Here is a 20,229-nt window from a genome sequence, read left to right as displayed (position 1 = left end):
GTTAGAGTGATTTTATCAGAAGGCATGGCATGAACATGACCACATAGGTTAAATCCTGAAGGTTTCCCTCAGTCAACACTGTCTTTGAAATCAATGAGGCTGAAGTTATTGCCTGATAGAAGGAGGAGTCCATCTGGTATTTCTCAGCTGAATTAACTTTAATGATAAAAATGATGATATAAATATGTAAAATACAAAAACAGTGTTGTCAGCCGCTTTGTTTCTGGCTCAAGGGGTTTATATGTTTAGTCTTACATGTTTTTCACATTGATTTTGTGTATCAAGATTTAATGTTGTCAGGAACAACTCAGTAAAAATATTTAGTAATAACAATAAAAATAGAGGGTGTGATTTCATAATCCTAACAAAACAGATAAGAGAGATGTTCAAACTAATTCTTGGCTTGGGTTTAGGCATTCTCCTGGTGCCTATCACATTGAACTAGTACTGAGACAACTTTGTTTTCAAGGAGGTCTTCATGCTGGAGCATATCAAGTAGGAGATCTAAGAAACCATAACATCAACAGTAATGATATTTCTTTTGAGATACAAAAAGTTTAGCCATTGAGGCAGTATTTTTCTTGCCGTTTGTTTAGTCTGTTTGGTGAATTCTGCCAGGTCGGTTTTGATCCTGTATGAAGAGTGATTTGCTGTAAGAGCGGATGCATCAGCCGAGTCATGTTTGAAAGTAAATAATAAATAATTGTAACAGTTAATATAAGGAACTGACATCTCCACAGTTTATTTTCCACTTGGTTTAGTTTAGTTCAGGCCAGCTTCTTTCTGGCATCATTTGCATCCAAGCCGAGAGATCAAAACGGGGTAGCCGCCCCCCGTCCCTCCCCGGCTGCCTGCGCGGTGGGTTCCCACGGCCGGGGCTCTCTCCTGGCCCGGGCAGAGGGGTGCTTTGGCCGGGACGGGCTCTGGGGTGCGGCGAGGCTGCGGGGTCGGAGGTCTCCACCGCCGCTGGGCTTACGGGGGTGCGGGGAGGGGAACGCTCTGCGGCACGGCGAGGTCGGCACCGGTGGTGCCGGGCTCGGGAGCGGCGGCTGCAGCGGGACCGGAGCGCGGCGGGGGCTGCGGGTCGCCCTCCCCGCTCCCGGCGCACCGGGCGCTCCGCAGCCGCCGCTGCCGCCCGCAAAGGGTTAAGGGGAGCGGGGCCGGCGGAGGGCGGGGGCTGCCGGGGGCTCCCGGGGATTGGTGCGAAGTTTGGAGCGGGGCGGCCTCGCACCGCCCTCCGCGGCGGCTCGGCCCCCACCGCCACAAAGCCCTGCAGGGAAAGTTGCTTTATCGCCGGTTTCTCTCTCCCCGGCTCTCCCCCCCCCTCCCCTCCCCTTCCCCAGCCCCTTTCCCCTCCTCCCCTCGCTCCTTAAACGGGATTCCGGCTGGGCGAGCCGCCGGACGGCATCACCGGGCATCCCGCGGCGCGGAGCCCCGGAGGCTGTGGCAGGTCCCCGCTGTCCCTCCCCGCACACACACGCTCAGCCCGGCCCGGAAAGCAGGAAAAAAATAATTTACAAGGTTTCCCCCTTTCCCTGACCTCCTCGCCCGTGACTCTCGAGTGGAAAAAAATCGCCCGCGGGGGCGAAAGGGGGGAGGTTGTTAAAAAGCCGGTGAAGGGGCAGAGCCGCTCCGTGGGGAGGGCACCCCCAGGCAGCCCCCGCCACCCCGGGGAGGGGGGGATGAGGTAGAGGCCGGCGGCGGAGCGCCCGCCGGGCGCCGTGGCCGCGAAGGGCATGAGGCGGCGAGCGGCGGGGATGGGCTCCAGCGCGCGGTGTTAGAGCCCGGCAGCAGCCAAGGTAAGTGTCCCCCGCGCCGCCACCCGGGCCGGGACACCCCGCCGGGGCCGCGTAGCGCACAGCTGGGAGCCGCCGGCGCAGCACCAGGTGGCATCGCGCCGGGTGTCCCCCCGCGCGTCCCTCCCTTCCGCGACCCCGGTTCCCGGCGGCGAATATCCCGTTACCGCGCTGCGCCCGGGGGAGCCCCGCCGCCCCCCGCTGCCGCTGCCCGCCGCGAACGGCGGAGCGAACGGCGGAGCGGCCGGGTTTGCTTTGCTGGATGCTGTACGCGGGTTGTTGTGTGTCCTGGGGGCACGGGGTGTTTAAACCGGGGAGTTTACAAGGGTGAGGAATCCAGACAGTGTTTAGAGAGTGAGAGTTTTAGGAGGAGAATAGAGTGTAATTAATGTAAACCTGATCTTCCCCGGGTGTGCGTATCACAGCGAAGGCATCTTCAAAAATCTGGGTAATTAAGTGCGGTTGCGCTTTGGGACGCACCTCTGGAGCCCACGGAAACAAGTGGGGCTGTTGGTGGGGAGAGCGTGCCGGGGGTGGCGGGGAGGGGGGAAGAAGAGGAAAGGAGGAATCAGTGCTGTACAGAGAAGTCTCGGAGTGGAGGAAGGCGCGTACCCAGAGCGGAGCCTGGCTGAGGGGCACTGGAGCAGCAACACAAAGTTTTCTGGGCTGCTGATGGGAGAGGTAACATTCCTCCACCCCCTTCCACCAAGTTCCTCCGCAAATTGTTAACCTGAAATCTTGTTTTATGGCCACTTGCTAGCGTTTTGTTTGCCTTCCAGACTGGTTCTGTACAGGATACTAAAGAATTATGCATTAACTGTAAACTTAGAGGAGCTTACTGGCCTCAGTGGGTTCTTGATTTATATCAGGCTAAAGCAGAGAGGAGGGCAAAGTTTTGCTCACTGAGCACCAAGGAATGAATTACAAGTACGTTGCTCTTTCATTTGCTGTTTCTTCTTGCCAATCTTCTCAATAGGATTTAAAACTCTGCAAAGTTGAGGGTAGCTCAGGATTTTTTCCCCCCAGTAACTATTTTGCTCTCCTTTTTCCTGCCTCCAGGTCTGAGAGGACAGTAGCCTGTGCGATACGGCGGGGTCTGGTTTTCAAAATGGAATTGCAGCTGGCGCTCCTTTTCGCAGGGATAATTGCATTTTCGGATTCGGCGAGAGGTAAGGGAACTGCGCTTGGTGTGATCACCCTGTGACTCTGTCCTTTCCCTCTGCTCCGTGGGCTCGTGCTCTGCAAATGCACTCAGTGCCCCTGGAGGGACCCCCCAGGGAAGTTGCTGTCAGCAGGGACTTGTCCCCTGCACATTTTTTATCTCCACAGAGGTGCAGGCTCGTGCCCACATGCGGTGCCTCCTTACCTGTGTGGTATGGGACTGTCATTTGGGATGGAGTGCGGTCACTGTGGCTTTGCTGAGGTCTGTTAGGCACAGGTGAACTTCCAGGGGCTTTTCTTGTGCCTGTGTAAAAATACACAGACAATTTTGAAGAAAAGCAACTGCATTCCTCTGTGGATCAGAAATACCTCTCCCTTCCTGTAATCCCTCCAGCCACTGCCCTGTGTATTCCCACTTACAAACTAAACAAGCACATCCATTAACTTCCCCGGTGACAGACGAATGACAGTTCCCAACAGCGAGAGCGTATTTTAGCGCTGAGGCTCCAGCAGTTGATCAGATTTCAATAAACAGGTTACCCTTCCAGAGGCAAATTGAAATACGTTGACCTGGGAATGATGGGGGTAGGAAAAAAAGAAGTTTCTTTATGGCAAGGTGCTTTTAGCAAATCTCTGGGATCAGAGTGCAAGGAGCGGTGGCGCTTCCTGCGCTTTTGCCTGTGTTGTACCTTGGTGGGTGCTGTCCTTAGAAAGCCTGATTGGGAATCCAGGATTTCAGCTCCCGTGCCTCTGGTCACAAAGTAGGGGCTGCATTGTTCCAGGAGAATAGGGGTACAACTTTAGGATGCAGATTGCTCCAACTGCAATTACCAACAGTCTCAGAGTTTTGTGAATTGTTGTAAGACCTTGAAGTCATCCAGTGTGAAGAACTTGCGAATTAAAAGGTTTAAACTTGCCCTTCACTTGGGCTGTAACTTGCCAAAAATAAATCTTGGGGGTGAGGGTGGGGAAGGAGAAGGGAAGAATTACTCTGAAAACTCAAGTTTGGTTTAGTGCACTGTTTTTTTTTTTTTTTCTTCTTCTTTTTGGCATTGGCTCTCAAGAAAATATTTTATGGAGGCAAAAGCACTATAAAATGATTTGGCTGGAAGCTGAATGAAAAAGAAAACAGTATATAGGCTGTAATTCCTTCAAGTCTGAATTCCAGGCAAGGCTTACAATGGAGACTCAGTTTAAGTTGTGGGCGATGGGCAGCAGTGTGTGAATTAAGATGACTTCATGGATGTATATTATTGCAATGGACCTGAGAAGTTGGTGGAGTTCCGGAAAAGATCTGAAGTGGGCAGGAGAAGACAAAAAGATTCTTGTCTCTGATGTGAGCTGAGTATCGTCTGCTTTCCTGGCTGACCCTGTTTAAATTTGGTTTGCAACTGTCTTGCTCTCACACTTATTGCCCCTGGAAAGTGAAACACTGTGGGCTGTTGTCATGTGAAGAAGAGACACAAAATTAACAGTAGTAATTTCAGGACATCATTATTTTTCTTGTGGAAAGATCTTTTATTTAAAACTTACTTAGGATCATATTGGTAATTGGATTATTTGAACACTTTTCAGAGCTGAAAAAGCCCTGTAAGTGTATGGAGAGATGGTTCTAGTTATTTAAAGTTATCAAGAAATAGAGGTTAAAAGCCAGGGCCAAACGCATGAAAAATGCCATTCATTCATTTGCTGATTTAAGAGAGGGGAAGCAGAGAAAAAAAAGGAGTCATTGCTGTGAAAACACAGACACAGTTCTGACATTTAAGTCCTGCTTTAGACCTCCTTAAGAAGGAGAACATTTTTGGTTGTGAAGGAGGTAGATGGAAGATCAAACTTGTGAGCAGAGATGAGACACTTCCCAGAACTTTGAAACTTTGTGCTGACAGATATCTCCAATTGTTAGGTGTTTACATTGGGATAATTTCAGGTTCTTGGAAAAATGTGCCAGGTTTTTCATGTGCCTGCAGAGTTTTTCTGAATGCCTCATACAAGGGCTTTGGCCACTGGAGATGTGTAAACGTTACCTGCTACAGTCGCTCAGGTTTTATAGGCAGCCCTTCAGCCAAATCTCAGCCTGAGGTCGCGAGGCTCTTCTCTGGAGGAAGAAGGGCTCTTTGTTTTGGTCAAGCAGTATTTAATATCTGTGTCCTGATTGCAGATCAGGCGTGTGAGGCCTGAAGTGTGCCAGCACCTCCTGATCTGAGGCATCAGAAGTTTAATAAGTGCTTGCTGGCTGGCGATCAAGTGAGGAAGGTGGCTGAGGAGGTTCTCTGGGAAAGTGATGGTCCTTCTTTTCTACTCATTTTAGGCAAAAGTAGGTTATGCTGTAATTAGGGTGTTAATTTGAAGCTGACCGAATGCTGAGCCTGTGCTTGGGGAAGGGCTGTGCCGTGGTGCATCTGCACAAGGGGGCAGAGTTAAGTTGCCCACGCGCTCCAGCTTTGATATTTCCTGACAGTTGAATGCTCAGCTGCAATCTTGCATTAAATGTTACGTTGTATTATTTTTACATCTTTATTTAGGTGACACCTTTTAAGGCAAAGGGCCCTGCAGGAATGACTGGTTGGGTTTAGCTGGCAGGGTTTTTTTTTTCCACCCCCCAGCAAAAAGGGGCGTTTTTCCAGGGTCGGATCTGTGCCTGCTGGCTCTGTCCACCAATGTACCTCATCACTGATGTAGAAGACATTGTAAAGAGGGGAATATCTTAGCAAACCAAGATAAACTCTTAAGAAAGAGGCAATACCTCTGAAGTATCCAGGGAAAATAGAGAGCAGGTCTGATTTTAGAGGTACAGGTGGTAGAACTGTCTGTGTTTGAAGGTATCACGGGTGAGGTAGTTCTGGCTGTGTTTGAACCAATGCTTTTGGGGTTGAAAGACTTTGACTAAGGGCTTGTGTACACCTGCAAATGCACTGGAATAACCCTTCCAAAAAACTTAGTCTGGAATAATTCTCAGTGGCCAATCTTATTCCAGGCTAAGGATCTCCTGAAGGGAGCCTGTACCAAAAAAGTCTTCCTCGGGAGCTATTTTGGTAGATATCCAAGCTCCTTCTTTCCCTTGTGGCTGAAGACTAGAATGCCTGTGTGCTCAAAACACACTCTTGAGAACAAAATCTGACTGCTGTGGTCAGGGACTATGCCTGTGAGGGACTATGCCTTCCAGCTGACAGCCAAGGCGTGGGGCTTTAGCCTGGCAGCTTCAGCCTGGTTCCCAGCCTCAATAGATAATGTCTGCTCTGAACCTGGGATAACAGCGCAGGTCCAGGTCATCCCTCGTGTTATTCCATTCTTGCTCTGTCCAAGCAACCCCATACAAGTCTTCAGCATAAAAGTCTTCAGTGTCCTGCCCTGGCCCTCCTCTGCAGGAATTAATGCCATCCTGGGTCGCTAACCTTTAGTGACTGTGTCCTGCAGCAATGTAGCTCCTGCCACGCCACACCTCCAGCTGGACACAGGTAATATAATCTGATATTTTCCTGCCTATATTATCTCAGTGACCGACAACGCAATATTTGTTCCAAATCTGTCAAGTTGCCATCATATTCGCGTTGGTGACCGTATATGGTAACATTGGGATGTGCCTGGCTTGGTCCCATGGCTTAAGCAAGATTTTGCATGGTATGTTTAGAAGTTTTTGGTAAGAGCAGTAACCACCCTCCTGTTAGCAAGTAAACTGATATTCTGCTGGAAACTAATTAGTTTGGATGTTGATTTCATTTTCGGTGCATTGCGTAGGGAGGGGAAGAACGGGACCTTAATTGCTTTCTGTTCTGGCACTTCTCTGTGCGACCTTGGCTTGCAAACCTGCTTGGTGTCTGCTTTACAGAGAATTTGCTGATTGGGCCATGTCAAAATTCAGTGCAGAAAAAATTCATGCAGAAATAATGATATGTGCCATTTTGGTTTCTCTTAATATTGAAGAAAAGGGAATAGGATGCTAGAGGCATTTTTTTAATTTCTTGGAAGTTGAGTTCTTTGTTCTGATGAACAGGATTCCCATTCTGTAACTTTGGGGTTTGTAAGAGTGAACTTTAGGGTTTCTAAGAGTCCTTCAGTAAGCACAGAAAATAGAAATAATGGTAATGTGACAGAGATGGTTATTGGCTTCTGTATTACGCCTTTATTCTTGTTGAGGGGTTGTTACCAGATAGAACGATTAGGTAATTTCTCGCTGTTCAGATCTAACAGCCTGATTCAGATTTTATTGAAGTCACAGCACATCTTCTGGAGAAGTTTGGGGCATTTTTTGGATCCTGCTCTTGGAGAACTTGCTCATGAATAATCTGTCAGCATGACTTGTACCTAGACGAGAGTCAACATGACGATCTAAGAAAATCCTGGTTATTTTTTTAAACGCTGGTTCCTCCCTTCTTCTGAGGCTGTCGGCCGCTTTAAATTGTGGCTGAGTTTAAACATAAAATTCGGTGTGCGTCATACTGGAAAATTAGGGTTGATTTTATTTGTTTTTAATTAGGAATATTACAAAACTCAGCAAATTGCTCAAATACATGTAGATTTTCCCTAAAGTTTTTATAACTCTGTTTTCCAAGTCCATATGTTTCTTTGACCTTCATTAAAAGACACAAGCAGCAAATCCAAATGTCTCTTTTCTGGGATGAACTTGCACACAGCAAAGGCTGGACTCCAAAGCCTGAGTCTTAGCCACAGAAGCAACTTTCATATGCCATGATGTGGTGCTTGAGATATTACAGGAAAGTGCTTTTTTCAGGGAAAAAATATCATTTGAAATTGAAAAAGGAACTCCCTCTTCAAGATTTGGTGCCATTGGTGCCAATTTACCTAAAGCTGAAGTTTTTCATTTGACATGAATTGGCTGATAGAGCTGATCTTTTCCAATATCCTCTCTGATAATTCCTTTTTGGATGTCTGCCTCACCATAAGTGACACTGACACATCTGGGCACAGAACACTCGTCATGGAATTGTGTGAGTGCAGTAGAGTCTGCCTGTGCATTTTTGGATTAATTACTGGAAGAGATAAAAATTTCCACTGAAGGAGGAAAATAACAATGCAGAGATCCTCTTGCCCCTAGGTTGAATTAAAAGAAACCCAACAACCTTTAGTCATAGCTTTATTTATTCAGTGAGATTTGAACTTGTGCAGCTGATTTTCCTAAGATGTGAAGCTTCTATTTGTGTCTGCAGTGACTCGTAAAACCAAGCTGCCAAAAGGATCTGTGCAAATGTATCCCAGCATTACAGGAGTTGGTGGAAATGCTCTTTTCTCACATTTCTTTCATTACCCTCCTCATTTTGTCTTGTTTCAAGTAATTTGTCTTTCATCTGACCTCTTCCTGTATTTTCTGGTGTCTGCTCAAGCTAAAATGCATTTGATACTGTTTGGAACGTTTAATTTGGATTTCTATTCCTTATCTTTTTCTCTGTAATCAGCCTTTACTTTGAGCTTTCTCTGGTAATAAAGCCCCCATACCTATTTAGCTGTGTTTACCTGTTCTAATCTTTTGCAACAAGGTGAAACATTTTTGGTCATATAAGGGACTTTTTGAGAGTGGAGCCAGTGTGAATGCAGAAGTTGCAAACACCTCTGTCTGATGCAAGTCTGTTCAGTCTGCTGCTCTGTCATAGCAACTGTGGTACTATGGTAAAAGAAAAATATTTCCAAAAGGAAGCTTGATTAATCTGATTGTGCTCTCTGATGTCGTATGAGATAAGCAGATGCAGCCCATGCCAGTTGTGACAGGTTAGGACCTGATTCAGAGCCTGAGAGTGTTGTTGCTGTGTCTCCTACTCACTCCCATAGGCTTTGGATCCATCCCTGAAGGGTGACTTACTCAGATTATCTGTGATACCCTCCTAATGTGTGACAGCAGAGGGGATGTGGGCTAAGTGCGCCACTTGCTGCTTGACTGCATGGCTTGGACTCACATTTCTTATTCTAGAAAAGCACATTTTGCTGCTCCTGACTGCCAGCTCTGGCTGATGGGTGGAGTGTGCACTGCCAGGACTGAAAACAATTTGGAAATTCACTGCTTAAACTTTGGGTTGCCACAGAGAGGTTTATCCCCAAAAACAGAGAGCCATCCTGGGGACAGTGTTCTGGGTCTGGATGGGCTCAAGACTTGCCTGAGTGTTATTTAATAAGTGAGTGTATGCTGTTTGTTGCTGAATCCATTCCCATCTCTGGTTCCCCCCCCACAAGACTTCCTGGGCTGTGTGGAGTTTGGTTGGTTGCTCTGATTACTCAGTGTCCCCTTTGTATCACAGCAAAAACACAGCGTCCTGCAGTGCTGCAAGGAACCTGACATGGTTATTTCATCCCAACCACTCCAATTTTCACATGGAAATTCAGCCAATAACTCCAGGCTACTTCTTCCATTAAGTGTTCAAACTTACTTTGAGCTTCACTAAGAAAAGAAGAAAAATGTAAATTGGGAACAGAGGCTCCTTGGAGCAGGTTAATGTTTCTCAGGATGGCTGCACCTCTATGCTCAGCTTCTCTACAAGTGGTTTCCAGCTTGATGGGACACCAAATAATTTCTTCTATATGTGGTAAATTTATTTCATGAGAGATTCACAGGGTCTTGGGTATCCTGTCCAGTGAGTAATGCAAGAGGTGTCATACCCTAGATGCCACTTGGGTGGCATTGACTTGGGTGGGTATTTTAGGAGCTGTCAATATTTGTGCCTGTCAGATAAACACACAGGAACAGCAGACAAATAGGGAAATGTGGACCTAATTTGTGCAATAGGCATTTAAAAAAATTCGTATTCTCCTTGCTAGGTTTGCTCCACATACCCCCTGAACTGATAACCTTGAGAGTTAGGTATTAATGTGGACTGGCACAACATTTCTGGTATGTTTGGGCTTGTTAGTTCTGCCCAGGATACTGGGAGAGAGAAAAAGCTGGAGAGGAACATGGTGGGAAATGCGTTAGCCAACCTCCAAGATAAAATTTAGTCCGGATTAATTAATGTACCCCTGCTCTTGAGGCCTGCTGGTGCCTGGGAGAGGATCTTGAGCAGGCAGTGTGTGACTTTGAAGGGGATGTTGGAATGCAGCTTTTCCAAGTCTGTGCTGTAATTCTCTCATCTTTTGTGTCCTCCCAGGTGCCCCCACATACAGGTGTGAGACCTAATTGGCTTCTGACAATATGTGACTCTGAGTAAAACCTTGTAATGTAAAAGGGGTGCTTTTGTTGTGCTGTGTTTTACTATTGCTTTGTATGGATTTTAATCCCCTTTGTTCTAGACAGAAATGAATGGGGCAAGGCCAAATCAACCACAAAGAAGGGAAAAGGGAAAGCTGTTCAGACTCACCAGTCTCTCAAAGCTGCACAAGCCAAAGTATTGGAGTTAGGCAGCTGCAGATGCTGGAGCACTGTGAGCAGGTTTCTTTCCCTTCTCCTGCCTCTCTAACAGATTTGTGTGAGTTGGAGTAACAGAGGAAGTTGTTTTTCTTGGTGGTTGTTCTCAGATCTCTTAACACAGATCTGTAACACATCTGTAACTGCTGGTTAAGCAATGGCAAGTGCCAGATGAGCTACAGGTGTATGAACTGCGTGTCAAGGATGGAAGGGTTAATGAGTAACAGGAGGAACCTCTGAACACTGTGGAATATCTCCCCAGGGATACTTCAGACTCTGTGGAAGGAAGGGAGGAAGGAAGGAAGGGAGGAAGGAGGAAGGGAGGAAGGGAGGGAGGAAGGGAGGGAGGAAGGAAGGGAAGGAAGGAAGGAAGGAAGGGAGGGAGGGAGGGAGGGAGGGTGCTTGTTTGTCATTGACCAGTCAGTATTAAACTGGTGGCTCTAACTCCTGCAGGGTGTGGATACCCTTCAGAGAGAGGGAGCTGTGAGCCACCTTGCTCACTTTGTGGGTGAATCTAAATCTTCCCTGTTCTTCTGCAGACTAACACAACATTTTGCTGGCAATACCAGTGTCTCTTTATCCAGATGAGTAATACTGGGAAGTGTTTAATGTATTTTTGGGCAGTTTGAAATGGAAAAACTGGGGAGGAGTTGACAGCTCCTCCAGCATGTGGAGATCAGGCTCCATGCTCTGATAAGTCATTTCATATTTAAATGTTCAGGGTTGGATTACAAAGGTGATAGTCCCTTTAGATTCAGTGAGTTGTGGCCGAGTAGGTGTGAGTAGGATTTAAATATATAATCCTACCAGAGAGCAGAAACTGGAGCCTCATAAGACCAGGCTGAGTTTCAGTTCTGTGCAGGGTGGCACCACACCATGGGAGGGTTCATCGTGATCTGCAATAGTTAATATAAAACTAGAATAACAGATCAGAGCTGATGAGTATCTTTCCTCCTCCCTGCTATTCCCAACCAATCAGAAATGCAGTATTGCCAGGGCTAATTTCATTAAGGGCTAATGAGAGTGAAACTTTCAACTTAGTCATGGCCAGGACAGTGAGCAGGTGTTTACTTTGCTTTGTTTGATTGACAAGGAGTCATAAACCTGTTAGGGAGATATTTGCATATGCAGGGAAGTGGCTTTGGACAGTTGATTGCTAATTGCTGGATTTGCTCTCTGAAGGTGTTTGCTCTGAGCACACAGCTATTGTTTCTGGGATGCAAAGAAGTAGTAAAGGCTGGTGAGAGCATTTTGCTCAGGAGCTGCAGAAGCCATAAGGTGGGGATGGGTCAGTGTTTTATCTAGACCAGAGCAAAGTCCTGCTTGTATTCCTAAGGCAGAAAGCTTTTCCTGATCTCGTGCCTGCTCAAACAGGAGTAGGCCAAAGGATTTGGAGGATTTCAAGCAGTATTTTGTGATGGTGATTTACACAGGTTTATTTTTGTCCTTGGAAGTTCATTGGAAACATCAGACTAGTAGTCCTTGTATGTAATTGGTAAAGTAGCCTCTGGATATTTAAATTGAAGTTAAATTCAGGGCTCTCCTCCCCTTGAGTATTGCTGTTTGGAGGAGGATTGTAGATTCACAGGGTTAGGAATGTGTCCCTTACTTTACCACCAATACCAAAGAAGAAAGCTACTGCTACTCAAAAGTAATCATAGCGATAGACCTGCACATTTATAATAATTATGATTATTTATTGAGAGTTTCCAGTACATTAAAAATAGACCCAAAAAGTGCTGCTCAGCATAGGCAGTCTTCCTCTTCTAGATACTGTCAGGAGAAAAAGCTTGTCTTTCTGAAGGCCACAGACTAAGTGGAGTTCCAAGCTTATTTTTCTTTTATCTTAGAAAATCCAATAAATCCAGTAAATTCTTTCAGTGTGGTCTTCCAAGAGTTTTCAACTTGGTCTGACTCACAGATTATTTGAGTGCCATTATAGACTAGGGGTCAAGCAAGTTAATTCCCAGAACAGTATGCTGCCCTGTTTTCAAACTGTGCTAATCAGGGTTTTGAGTCAAAGCATGGCAGTTTGCTTAGTGAAATTATTTTCCTGTTAGAAAATCACAAATAGGCTCTGACTATTCATGTTGGCTTGGTCACCAGAGCACTCACATCACATTAAGTGCAAAGCCCCCAGGGATGCAGTCGCTGTGGATCAGGGCACTGGTGGGGGCTCATTTCCCATTTTACAAGATTGAACTCGTGAAAACAGGCTGAAACCTTTGGAAAGAAAAGAAAGAAATTGTTGCTGTTACATTTGCACCTCCAGCAGGACGGAGGGAGGGCTGTGTGGAGCCCATCTGAGCTGTAACGTGAATGTCCTTCCCCTGAGGAGGCATTTGGTGGAGTTATTTGGTTACGTCTCCCCCTCACCTTTTTGTAATGGACTCTTGTTTACTTTTCCCTCCTCCCTTCCCGAAGCTTATTAGCACTGTTTAGGCAGAGGAAATGAATTAACATAATTCACTGTTGTTTAGAACGAGACACATTCCCTGCATGTATGTATACACACGCTGGCATTCACCCTCCCAGCGCTGTGCAGAGGAGCGTGTTTACAGAGTCTGGCTCCATTTAGGGAGAACAATACCCTGATTATAGAGGGCAGCCTTTTCTTTCCAGAAACCAGAAGGAACCCTTTACTTCAAGCAACTACTGCCCCTTGAAGGTGTGGGTGTTGTGAGCTGCTGGAAAGGGGGGTATAAATCTGTTGTGGACACAAACGGGCAGCATTGTTCTCCACGGAAGTTGGTTTAGTGGTGGGGGTGAGGAATGGTGTTGGGATAAACCAAATGCCAAGTGTAAGATCTACCAGTGTGCAGCGAGGTGTCGTGACTTCCAATTTAATTTTCAAATAACAGCTGTGAGACTTCATGGGGAATTATTTGGTGCTGCTCGAGCTGGCAAGGGAGCTGGGAAGGCTGGGTGGGAAGAAAATGGTAATGGAGTCTCAGAGTGGTTTTGGATGGGCTGAGTTGGGTTGAAAGGTGCTGTTATGTGTGAAATGCCAGTCATTTCTAATTGCAGTCATGCACCTGTGCCTGGTAGATAATGCTGGAGCCGTGTCATATGGAGCATTTGCTTCACATGATGTTGAGAAAGGTCAAGCACTTGGTTTCTGTCCTGCTAAGTTGGGTCATTAGATGCACAAATAGGACCCCTCTTCCTTTTCCTGACTGCAGCCACTCAGATCCTGGCAGTAAATCCTTCTCAGGTGTGACTTCATGGCAGCTGAAGATGACTGAACTTGACCCCATCACTGGCCTGTCCTTGTCCTCCTTTGCTCCCAGCCTGGTAACTCCCTTGTGCCAGGGGGAGAGCTCTTTTGACCTTGCTTTGGATGTTTTGGGGAGGAAACTTGGGCAGGAAGCCAACTTGGAAAAAGATGTGATGGTTTAAATTCTTAGAGGAGCATGGGCTGAGCTTGTGGAATATCGCAATGTCCTTACAGGCAGCAAGTCCTTTCTTCTGTTCCCACTTATGGCAGGAAGGCTTATGGCTTTGAAGGACTGGATATTTATGGGAACATTTATAAAATGACTCTTTGGGAATCTCAAATGCATCAAGGTCCACAGGGCAAAATGTAACATAGCCTGGGGGCAGTGAATGTGAAGACTGAAAAGTCATGTTTGGCTCTTGGTTCAGCTCAGGGGTGGCGTATTGCTGGACATTCTGCACTGGGAGATTGCATCCTTCACACTCTGCATCATGACAATTTTCTGTTTGTCTCAATGATACCTTGAAATTGGGAGTACTTTATAGGGAAATGGGTGGTACCTTCCATCCTCTGTCTCTGCGTTTGTCTCCTGAGGCAGAAGGATCATTTTGGGGAAATGAAGAACTGCAAGTTAATTCTGCCAGCATTTACTGGCCTGCCTATGGCATTGCCTGCTGCAAGGAAGGAGCTGCTCCATAAGAAGCACAGTGAGCAGCAAAGGTGGCTGCGACCAGTGCTTCTGGTGACCAGGTATTTCCCTCTGGTCCAGGCATAGTGTGTGTATCCACTCTGGAGCCAAGGTGAATGTGGGATGTCACCCAGAAGTTTCTCAAGCTTGGCTTTGTCTCTGCAAAACTTCTGACTACTGACACTGCTTTAGCAGGTTGCAAAAATAAGGCAGAGAAAACAACTTGGCCAAAATTCTCCCTGTGGGTGAAAATATTTTTCCAGGGAGAATATGAGAGCCAGCAGGCTAAACAGGTAATGCTGCAGGGCTGCACCAACAATGCTTTTAGGGGATTTCTGGAAGGGTCTGTTTATGTTGACCAGTGCAGGAGTTCTGTCCAGGGGTGATTGACACATGTCTAACCTTCTGACACATGACCCAGCACCCTGGAGAAGCTGTGGCTTTTGCCTCTTGATCCACTTTTTTGGAAAGTGGGAAAGATCCTGGTGTATGTATCAGTATCTATATGAAGGCTCCTGGGCTTACTCGGCCTCGGAAGACTAAGCTCAGGTACAGGTGTGAAAAGCAGAACCTGGTACTCAATCATGCTACCTACTGAAAGAAAAAAAAAAATTTTTTTCTTAAATATGCTTTAAAATCTGCCAAACCTTCTCATACTTGGACAATGTGTCCCTCTTGGACAATGCAAGAGGGACAAGTGTAGGTTCCCATGCTGGCTCATGGACTGCAAGAAGGACAACAGGAACAGGGCAGTAAGAACCACTCCAGGGTCCATCCCTGCATCTGTGATGGCTTTAAACTGAGAGTGTGAGGGTGTGTGGTGATCTGGGGAAAATGTGAATCTTGGCAACAGTCCCTGCCTGATTCAAAATATCTGGGAAATACTGAGCTGGGAGGTTGAAAATACATCTCTGGGATTTCTTTCTCCAGAAGGAAAAACATCATCAGACTTTCACTGAGACAAGTGTTTGAAAGAAAAAAAGGGAACAGCTTAATTATGAGACACTAACTGAAATAACAGCAGTAAGGAATAACACTGAATGAATTTTAATGGCATTTTGAGTTGGATATTTTTCTTTGTGTACTTACAGGTGCGCTCCCTTTTACATCTGCAAGGGTAAGGCAGATACTATAAAGTGCAAGACAATCCCAAACTGCAAACCAATAACTTGTCTGAAGGCGATGAAAAATACTACAAATTAATTGAACAGGTTTTCTACTGTAATTAACACAATGTTCAAACTGACCTTCTGTCTGTGGCATGTGTTGGAGGGTATTTACAAGATAGATATTAAGGTAGAGTTTGAGGAGGACTGCAATATCTGAGATATTTCACATTGCTCTCAGAGACCAGGTCAGCAAGTGAGCAGAGGTTTTGGTTGGTACGATGAACACAGCATTAGGCAAAGTTGTTATTATAGCTGGTGTGATATTATTATTATTATTATTATTATTATTATTATTATTATTATTATTATTATTTTAGACTGGGGTTAGTGCCTGGAAGTCCTCATTGCACCAAAGCTCTGTCATTGTGGTAAGGGCTGTCAAACTCAGAATGAAGAACAGACAGCTACAGTGTTAAATGCAGCAGCTCTTTGGATAGAGGCTTTGTTTTACTCTGACAAAGGGCCTCTCCAAAACCAGACCCGTTGGTCAGCTGAGTTTCATTTACTGTGTACCCCTCAGAATGGTGAGGTACCTTTGCACCCTGTGCAAAGCAGGTGTTGCCCTGATAAGGGTTTCCTGCTGCTGCTACAATACAGACCCACCAGGCCAATAACTTTGTCCCCAAACCCTGTTTCAGTGCCCAAGGTGAAACAGATGCAAGCATTTGTTCATGCACAGGCTGGAGCCTTGCACTGAACACCCACCGTGGTTCATGTGTGTGAGCTGCAAGTGCAGTTGTCCCCTCTCTGCTGGGCACAAGGCACCATTGACTTCAGGGAGAGATGGCATTACACCATGCTTATTTTTTTATGGAAACAACCATCAAAAGTCCTGGAATGAAAAAAAACCCCACACATTATTCAGGCATTATTACTGTTATTATCATCCTTGCCATTATCAAAGTGTCATCTATGCTACCAACAAGGTCTGACTGCTCCCAAGTGTTGCTTCACATCCTGCTGGAGCCCACCATGGGTTTCCACCTTCTAGAAAGGTGGGAAGAATGACCAACTTAAAATCTGGGAGAAGGAAAGAGAGTTGAGAGAGGCAAATTTTCAAACAATCACAGAAAAAAACATCTTCAGAAAGATTTTATTTTCCTTGCAAAGGCTTCTGGTAGTTGTTGAGAGGGCATTTCAGTGGAAAAGGGCCAAGCAGCCCTAGGCAGAACCAACACCCTCAATTGAGAAAGATTTTTCAAACAGCAGTGCTGCTAAGAAGTAATTAAAGTCAAATAAAACACGGAAAATAGTGTATGACACATCTATTTGAATTCATCCCAGTTTGGATCCACTGAAAGCCATGTAGCACAACACTGGAGGCCCACAAGGGGAGGTCCAAACCCAAGGATTTCAATGCACTTTTGCAACTAGAGAAGTCTCTCTTCTCAGACACCATTTTTCCAAGTGTTTAGGTGCATACTTCAAACACCTGGAGATTTCTTGTAGTTAAAGAAATACTCACTGAGGCCCTTCCACTCTTGCAGTTCCCTTTGCTTTGTTCCTCTGCCTCCTCTGCAGTGTTATCTTGGGCAAAAACTTAAAATAAAATAAAGAAAAAGGGTCATTTTGGGAGCCCAGCTGTGTCACTTCAGGTTTTGCTAGCTGTTTAGGAAGACTTGTGAGGACTCTCTGGGGGAGAAAGGGTCAGGTCAGAGGTAGAAATCCACTCACCCTCTGTCAGAGGGGCTTATAATGCCAGAGCAGCTCCCCAAGGAATGTGTGTCTGTCTGTCCTTCCCTCTGGGGTTGACAGGAGGCTGATTCCTTCCCCCAGCTGTTCCCTCTGTCACATTACAAATGAGACTCTGAAAAGCAGCCCTGGGCCTTAAGACAGCTCTTCTCTTGCTAACTCGTTCTACCCATCAATTAACGTCAAGCAAAGGTGTTTTATAACTACTTTATAACTTTTTCAAGAGCAGGACCTTCACACCTTTGCATAGGAAAAGTCCAACCCCTGTGTGAGGGGGCTGCCAAAACGCACCGTGCACGGTGAGGTATGTGTGAGAGCAAACAGAACTTTTACTTTTCATGAAAGAAGTGCTCCTTAACATCCAAATCCTTCCACAGAGACTTTATCCAAAAAGAGAGCATCTTTTTTATAAATGATGATGAGGACAAAACATCTTTGTCTTCCCCATCAGGGCAGTGGCACTTAAGACCAGCATCAGTTGTGGTCAGAAGATCTTTGTCCATTTCTGATGAGCTTGAAAGCCTGGTATGAAGAGCTGGTGGCTTTGCCTGGATTCTATCCTAATTCCATTCCATTCTTGTTCCTAATGTGAACAAGCAGCATTTCGAGCCATTGTTCACCCTTGTAACTCTTGGCCTGTGCAGTGGATGTGAAACGTGAGGAGTGAATTATGGAATAAATAATTTAAAATCTTACATGGCAGTGTATTTCCTGAGAGGGAACAGCAAGACGATAGTGGGGCCTTTCAGACCGTCTCTTACCCACTCACCCTCTCCTCTTGTACCAACTTCCAGCAATTCGGCTGCATGTTTTTTTTAGGAACTCACTTCCACCCAAAGACTACTGAATTTTTCTTAAATGCTGGGTTCTGTCAGAGCTGATAAGGCAGCAGCCAGCCTGCAAAGATAACACAAGGTATCAAGACTGCTTGGGTTTGTCTTTATTTGGATTTTTTAGCAAGCATTTGACAGATGCTGAGAGCTGTCTGGAGACTCTGGGTTTAGTGGGTCCTCCCTGCTTTTCTTTTTGTCTTTTGTACCAAAATGCTTTTAGGCTGATTTGGAAGAAAAAAAAAAAGGTCTGATGGAGCTGGGGAATTAGTGGTGTTTACTGAAGGGAGTGGGGAAGGTGGACTGTGGGGGCTGGATGCCAAGGGTGGCTCTGGGATCTGTTGTGATGTCTCCTCTTGGAAAATTTTCCCCCAAACAGGGTTTAAAGGGGGTGAGGAGCAATACAGAGTCACTCTAAATGCCTGATCACTGGCAGGAATGTGTTAAGGTGTATGAAAACCTGTGATTAATTGTCTTTTCCACTTCCCCCTGACTCCCACTCCCCTTTTCTTGCAGAGTTGTCCCTGTTTGGGCTGCTGGCTTTTGTTAACCTCTGAGGGAGTGTTTACACTTGGCTTATGTTAACCAGAAGGGAAAATTTTCCAGTCAGAAATTGATCTATCTGCTGATGCTAATAACTTTGTGATAGAGAGTTTATAGAGCAAAGCACATGTGGATAGAAAACATAGCCCATGCCCTTACACAGAGATGTCTTCTGTCACCCTTAGAGTGAGATATTGGGGTCCATTTTTAGCCCAGGTGAGCCCTTAATGAAGTGAGGTGTTCCCCCCATCCTCACCTCTTTGTAATGACCCTGTGTGTCCCCAGTTTTGTAGAATCATAGAATCTTAGACTGGTTTGGGTTGGAAGACTCCTTAAAAAATCACCTTGTTCCAACCCCCTGCTGCAGGCAGGGGCACTTTCCTCTAGGTTGCCCCCTCAACTTGACCTTGAACATTTCCAGAGATGTGGCAACCTGTTCCAGTGCTTCACTATCCTCACAAGAAAGAATTTCTTCCTAATATCTTGCCCTCTGTCTGATGCAACTCTGTGGATGGTTGTACCATGGGTCAGATTAGGACATAGATATGGCTGGAAATCCTATTAAAAAAAAAAAAAAAAGAAGGAAAGACTAAAAGTCGTGGCATAGCCCTATAGCACTGGATTTTATATACCTGGCTGTTGCTCATGGTACTACTCAGATGGTTTGTACCAAGCAAGCTCTTACTTGCTGATATTTAATATTCATAATTTTGTCAGTGCTGTTTCACCCTGGCTGGAATTACAATGCCAAACTAAGTGCCCTTTTTCAAATTTCAATGCAATTTGTGGGCATGCTTTAATTAAGCTTCACAGCACTACTTGGAGGAACGTATTTTATACCTACAGTATTGTGAAGGCAACCTCAAAGAGAGGCTCAGGAGCACTGGTTGGGAGCACTGGTTTTGTTATGTGCTTCTGCCCAGCAAAGCTTTCTTGCTCTTTAATGTAACCTATCGCATATGAAATTAATTTCCAACATGCATTTGCTTACAAAATAGCATTTTTCACACCAGAAATCTATGGCAGTAGAAGAAACCACTGCCAGATGTCTATATTTATAGAAAACTGGCATGTTCTGTCTGGCGATGACAGAATATTTCAGTGTATTTATGAAGTGCTTGTGTTTTTAGAAATATTGAAATCCAGTCAATATCAGTAGAATCTTGCTTTTCTTATTTTAACCAGCAGAACATGTTTCTTTAGTAGATACAGTACTAAAAAACTAGGATAAAGCTTTCACTACCCCTCTGTCCTCACTGGCTTGTTTGTTTGTTTTGTTTTTATTTTTCCAGCTTCACAGACCTCATTTTGAAGTGACATCTCTGGCTTTAAACAAACATTACTAGAATCTCATGCAACTTTGACTATATACTTCTTCATCAGGCATTTTTACTTGAGATATAACTGCTCATAAAACTGAAAGAATAATTTTCACTCTTACTGTAGGTCATACAACATTTTTCAGTTTCCAGACTGAGGTATTTCTTTTTGCTTAGATGGCCCTCTTTTGGGTTGTTATCATGCAAAGGGTCTCATATTTGAATCTGAACCCTTTGAATGTTAAATCTGGATCAAGCCAGGGGTGTTGGAGGGTGCAGAAGCCCTGGCATGGCTGGTGGCTACAGTGAAGCCCATCAGAAATAGTGTCCTACAGACAGTTCAGTTGTTTTCTAGACTATCTGTAAACAGCTCTATTGAGCCACTCAGTGCCTCAGGGTCAAGGTTTTTGCTTATATTCCTGACATGGATACTGGAGAGTTTTCAGAACTAAAATTTGCAGAGATCTTG

General features: G+C 45.4%; 1 protein-coding gene across 3 annotated transcripts in view; it reads left to right on the top strand.

Moving 5' to 3' along the window:
• Positions 1–1,352: 1,352 nt before the first annotated feature.
• FGFRL1 (fibroblast growth factor receptor like 1) overlaps positions 1,353–20,229 on the top strand; it is a 164,790-nt gene continuing 145,913 nt past the window's right edge. For 2 of the 3 annotated variants that reach the window (XR_008430577.1, XM_053941049.1), the window contains exons 1-2: positions 1,353–1,799; positions 2,856–2,965. Coding sequence is in view for 2 of the 3 variants with exons in the window: in XM_053941049.1 (XP_053797024.1) it covers positions 2,905–2,965 (61 nt within the window). In the remaining variant the exon portion in view is untranslated. The remainder of the gene's footprint in view (positions 1,800–2,855; positions 2,966–20,229) is intronic. The other variant, XM_053941050.1, reaches the window with a different exon arrangement.

This window comes from Vidua chalybeata, chromosome 4, assembly GCF_026979565.1.
Source record: "Vidua chalybeata isolate OUT-0048 chromosome 4, bVidCha1 merged haplotype, whole genome shotgun sequence".
NCBI classification, from domain to species: Eukaryota; Metazoa; Chordata; class Aves; order Passeriformes; family Viduidae; genus Vidua; species Vidua chalybeata.
Note: the sequence above shows the minus strand (reverse complement) of the source record. Positions and strands in the feature narration are given on the sequence as shown.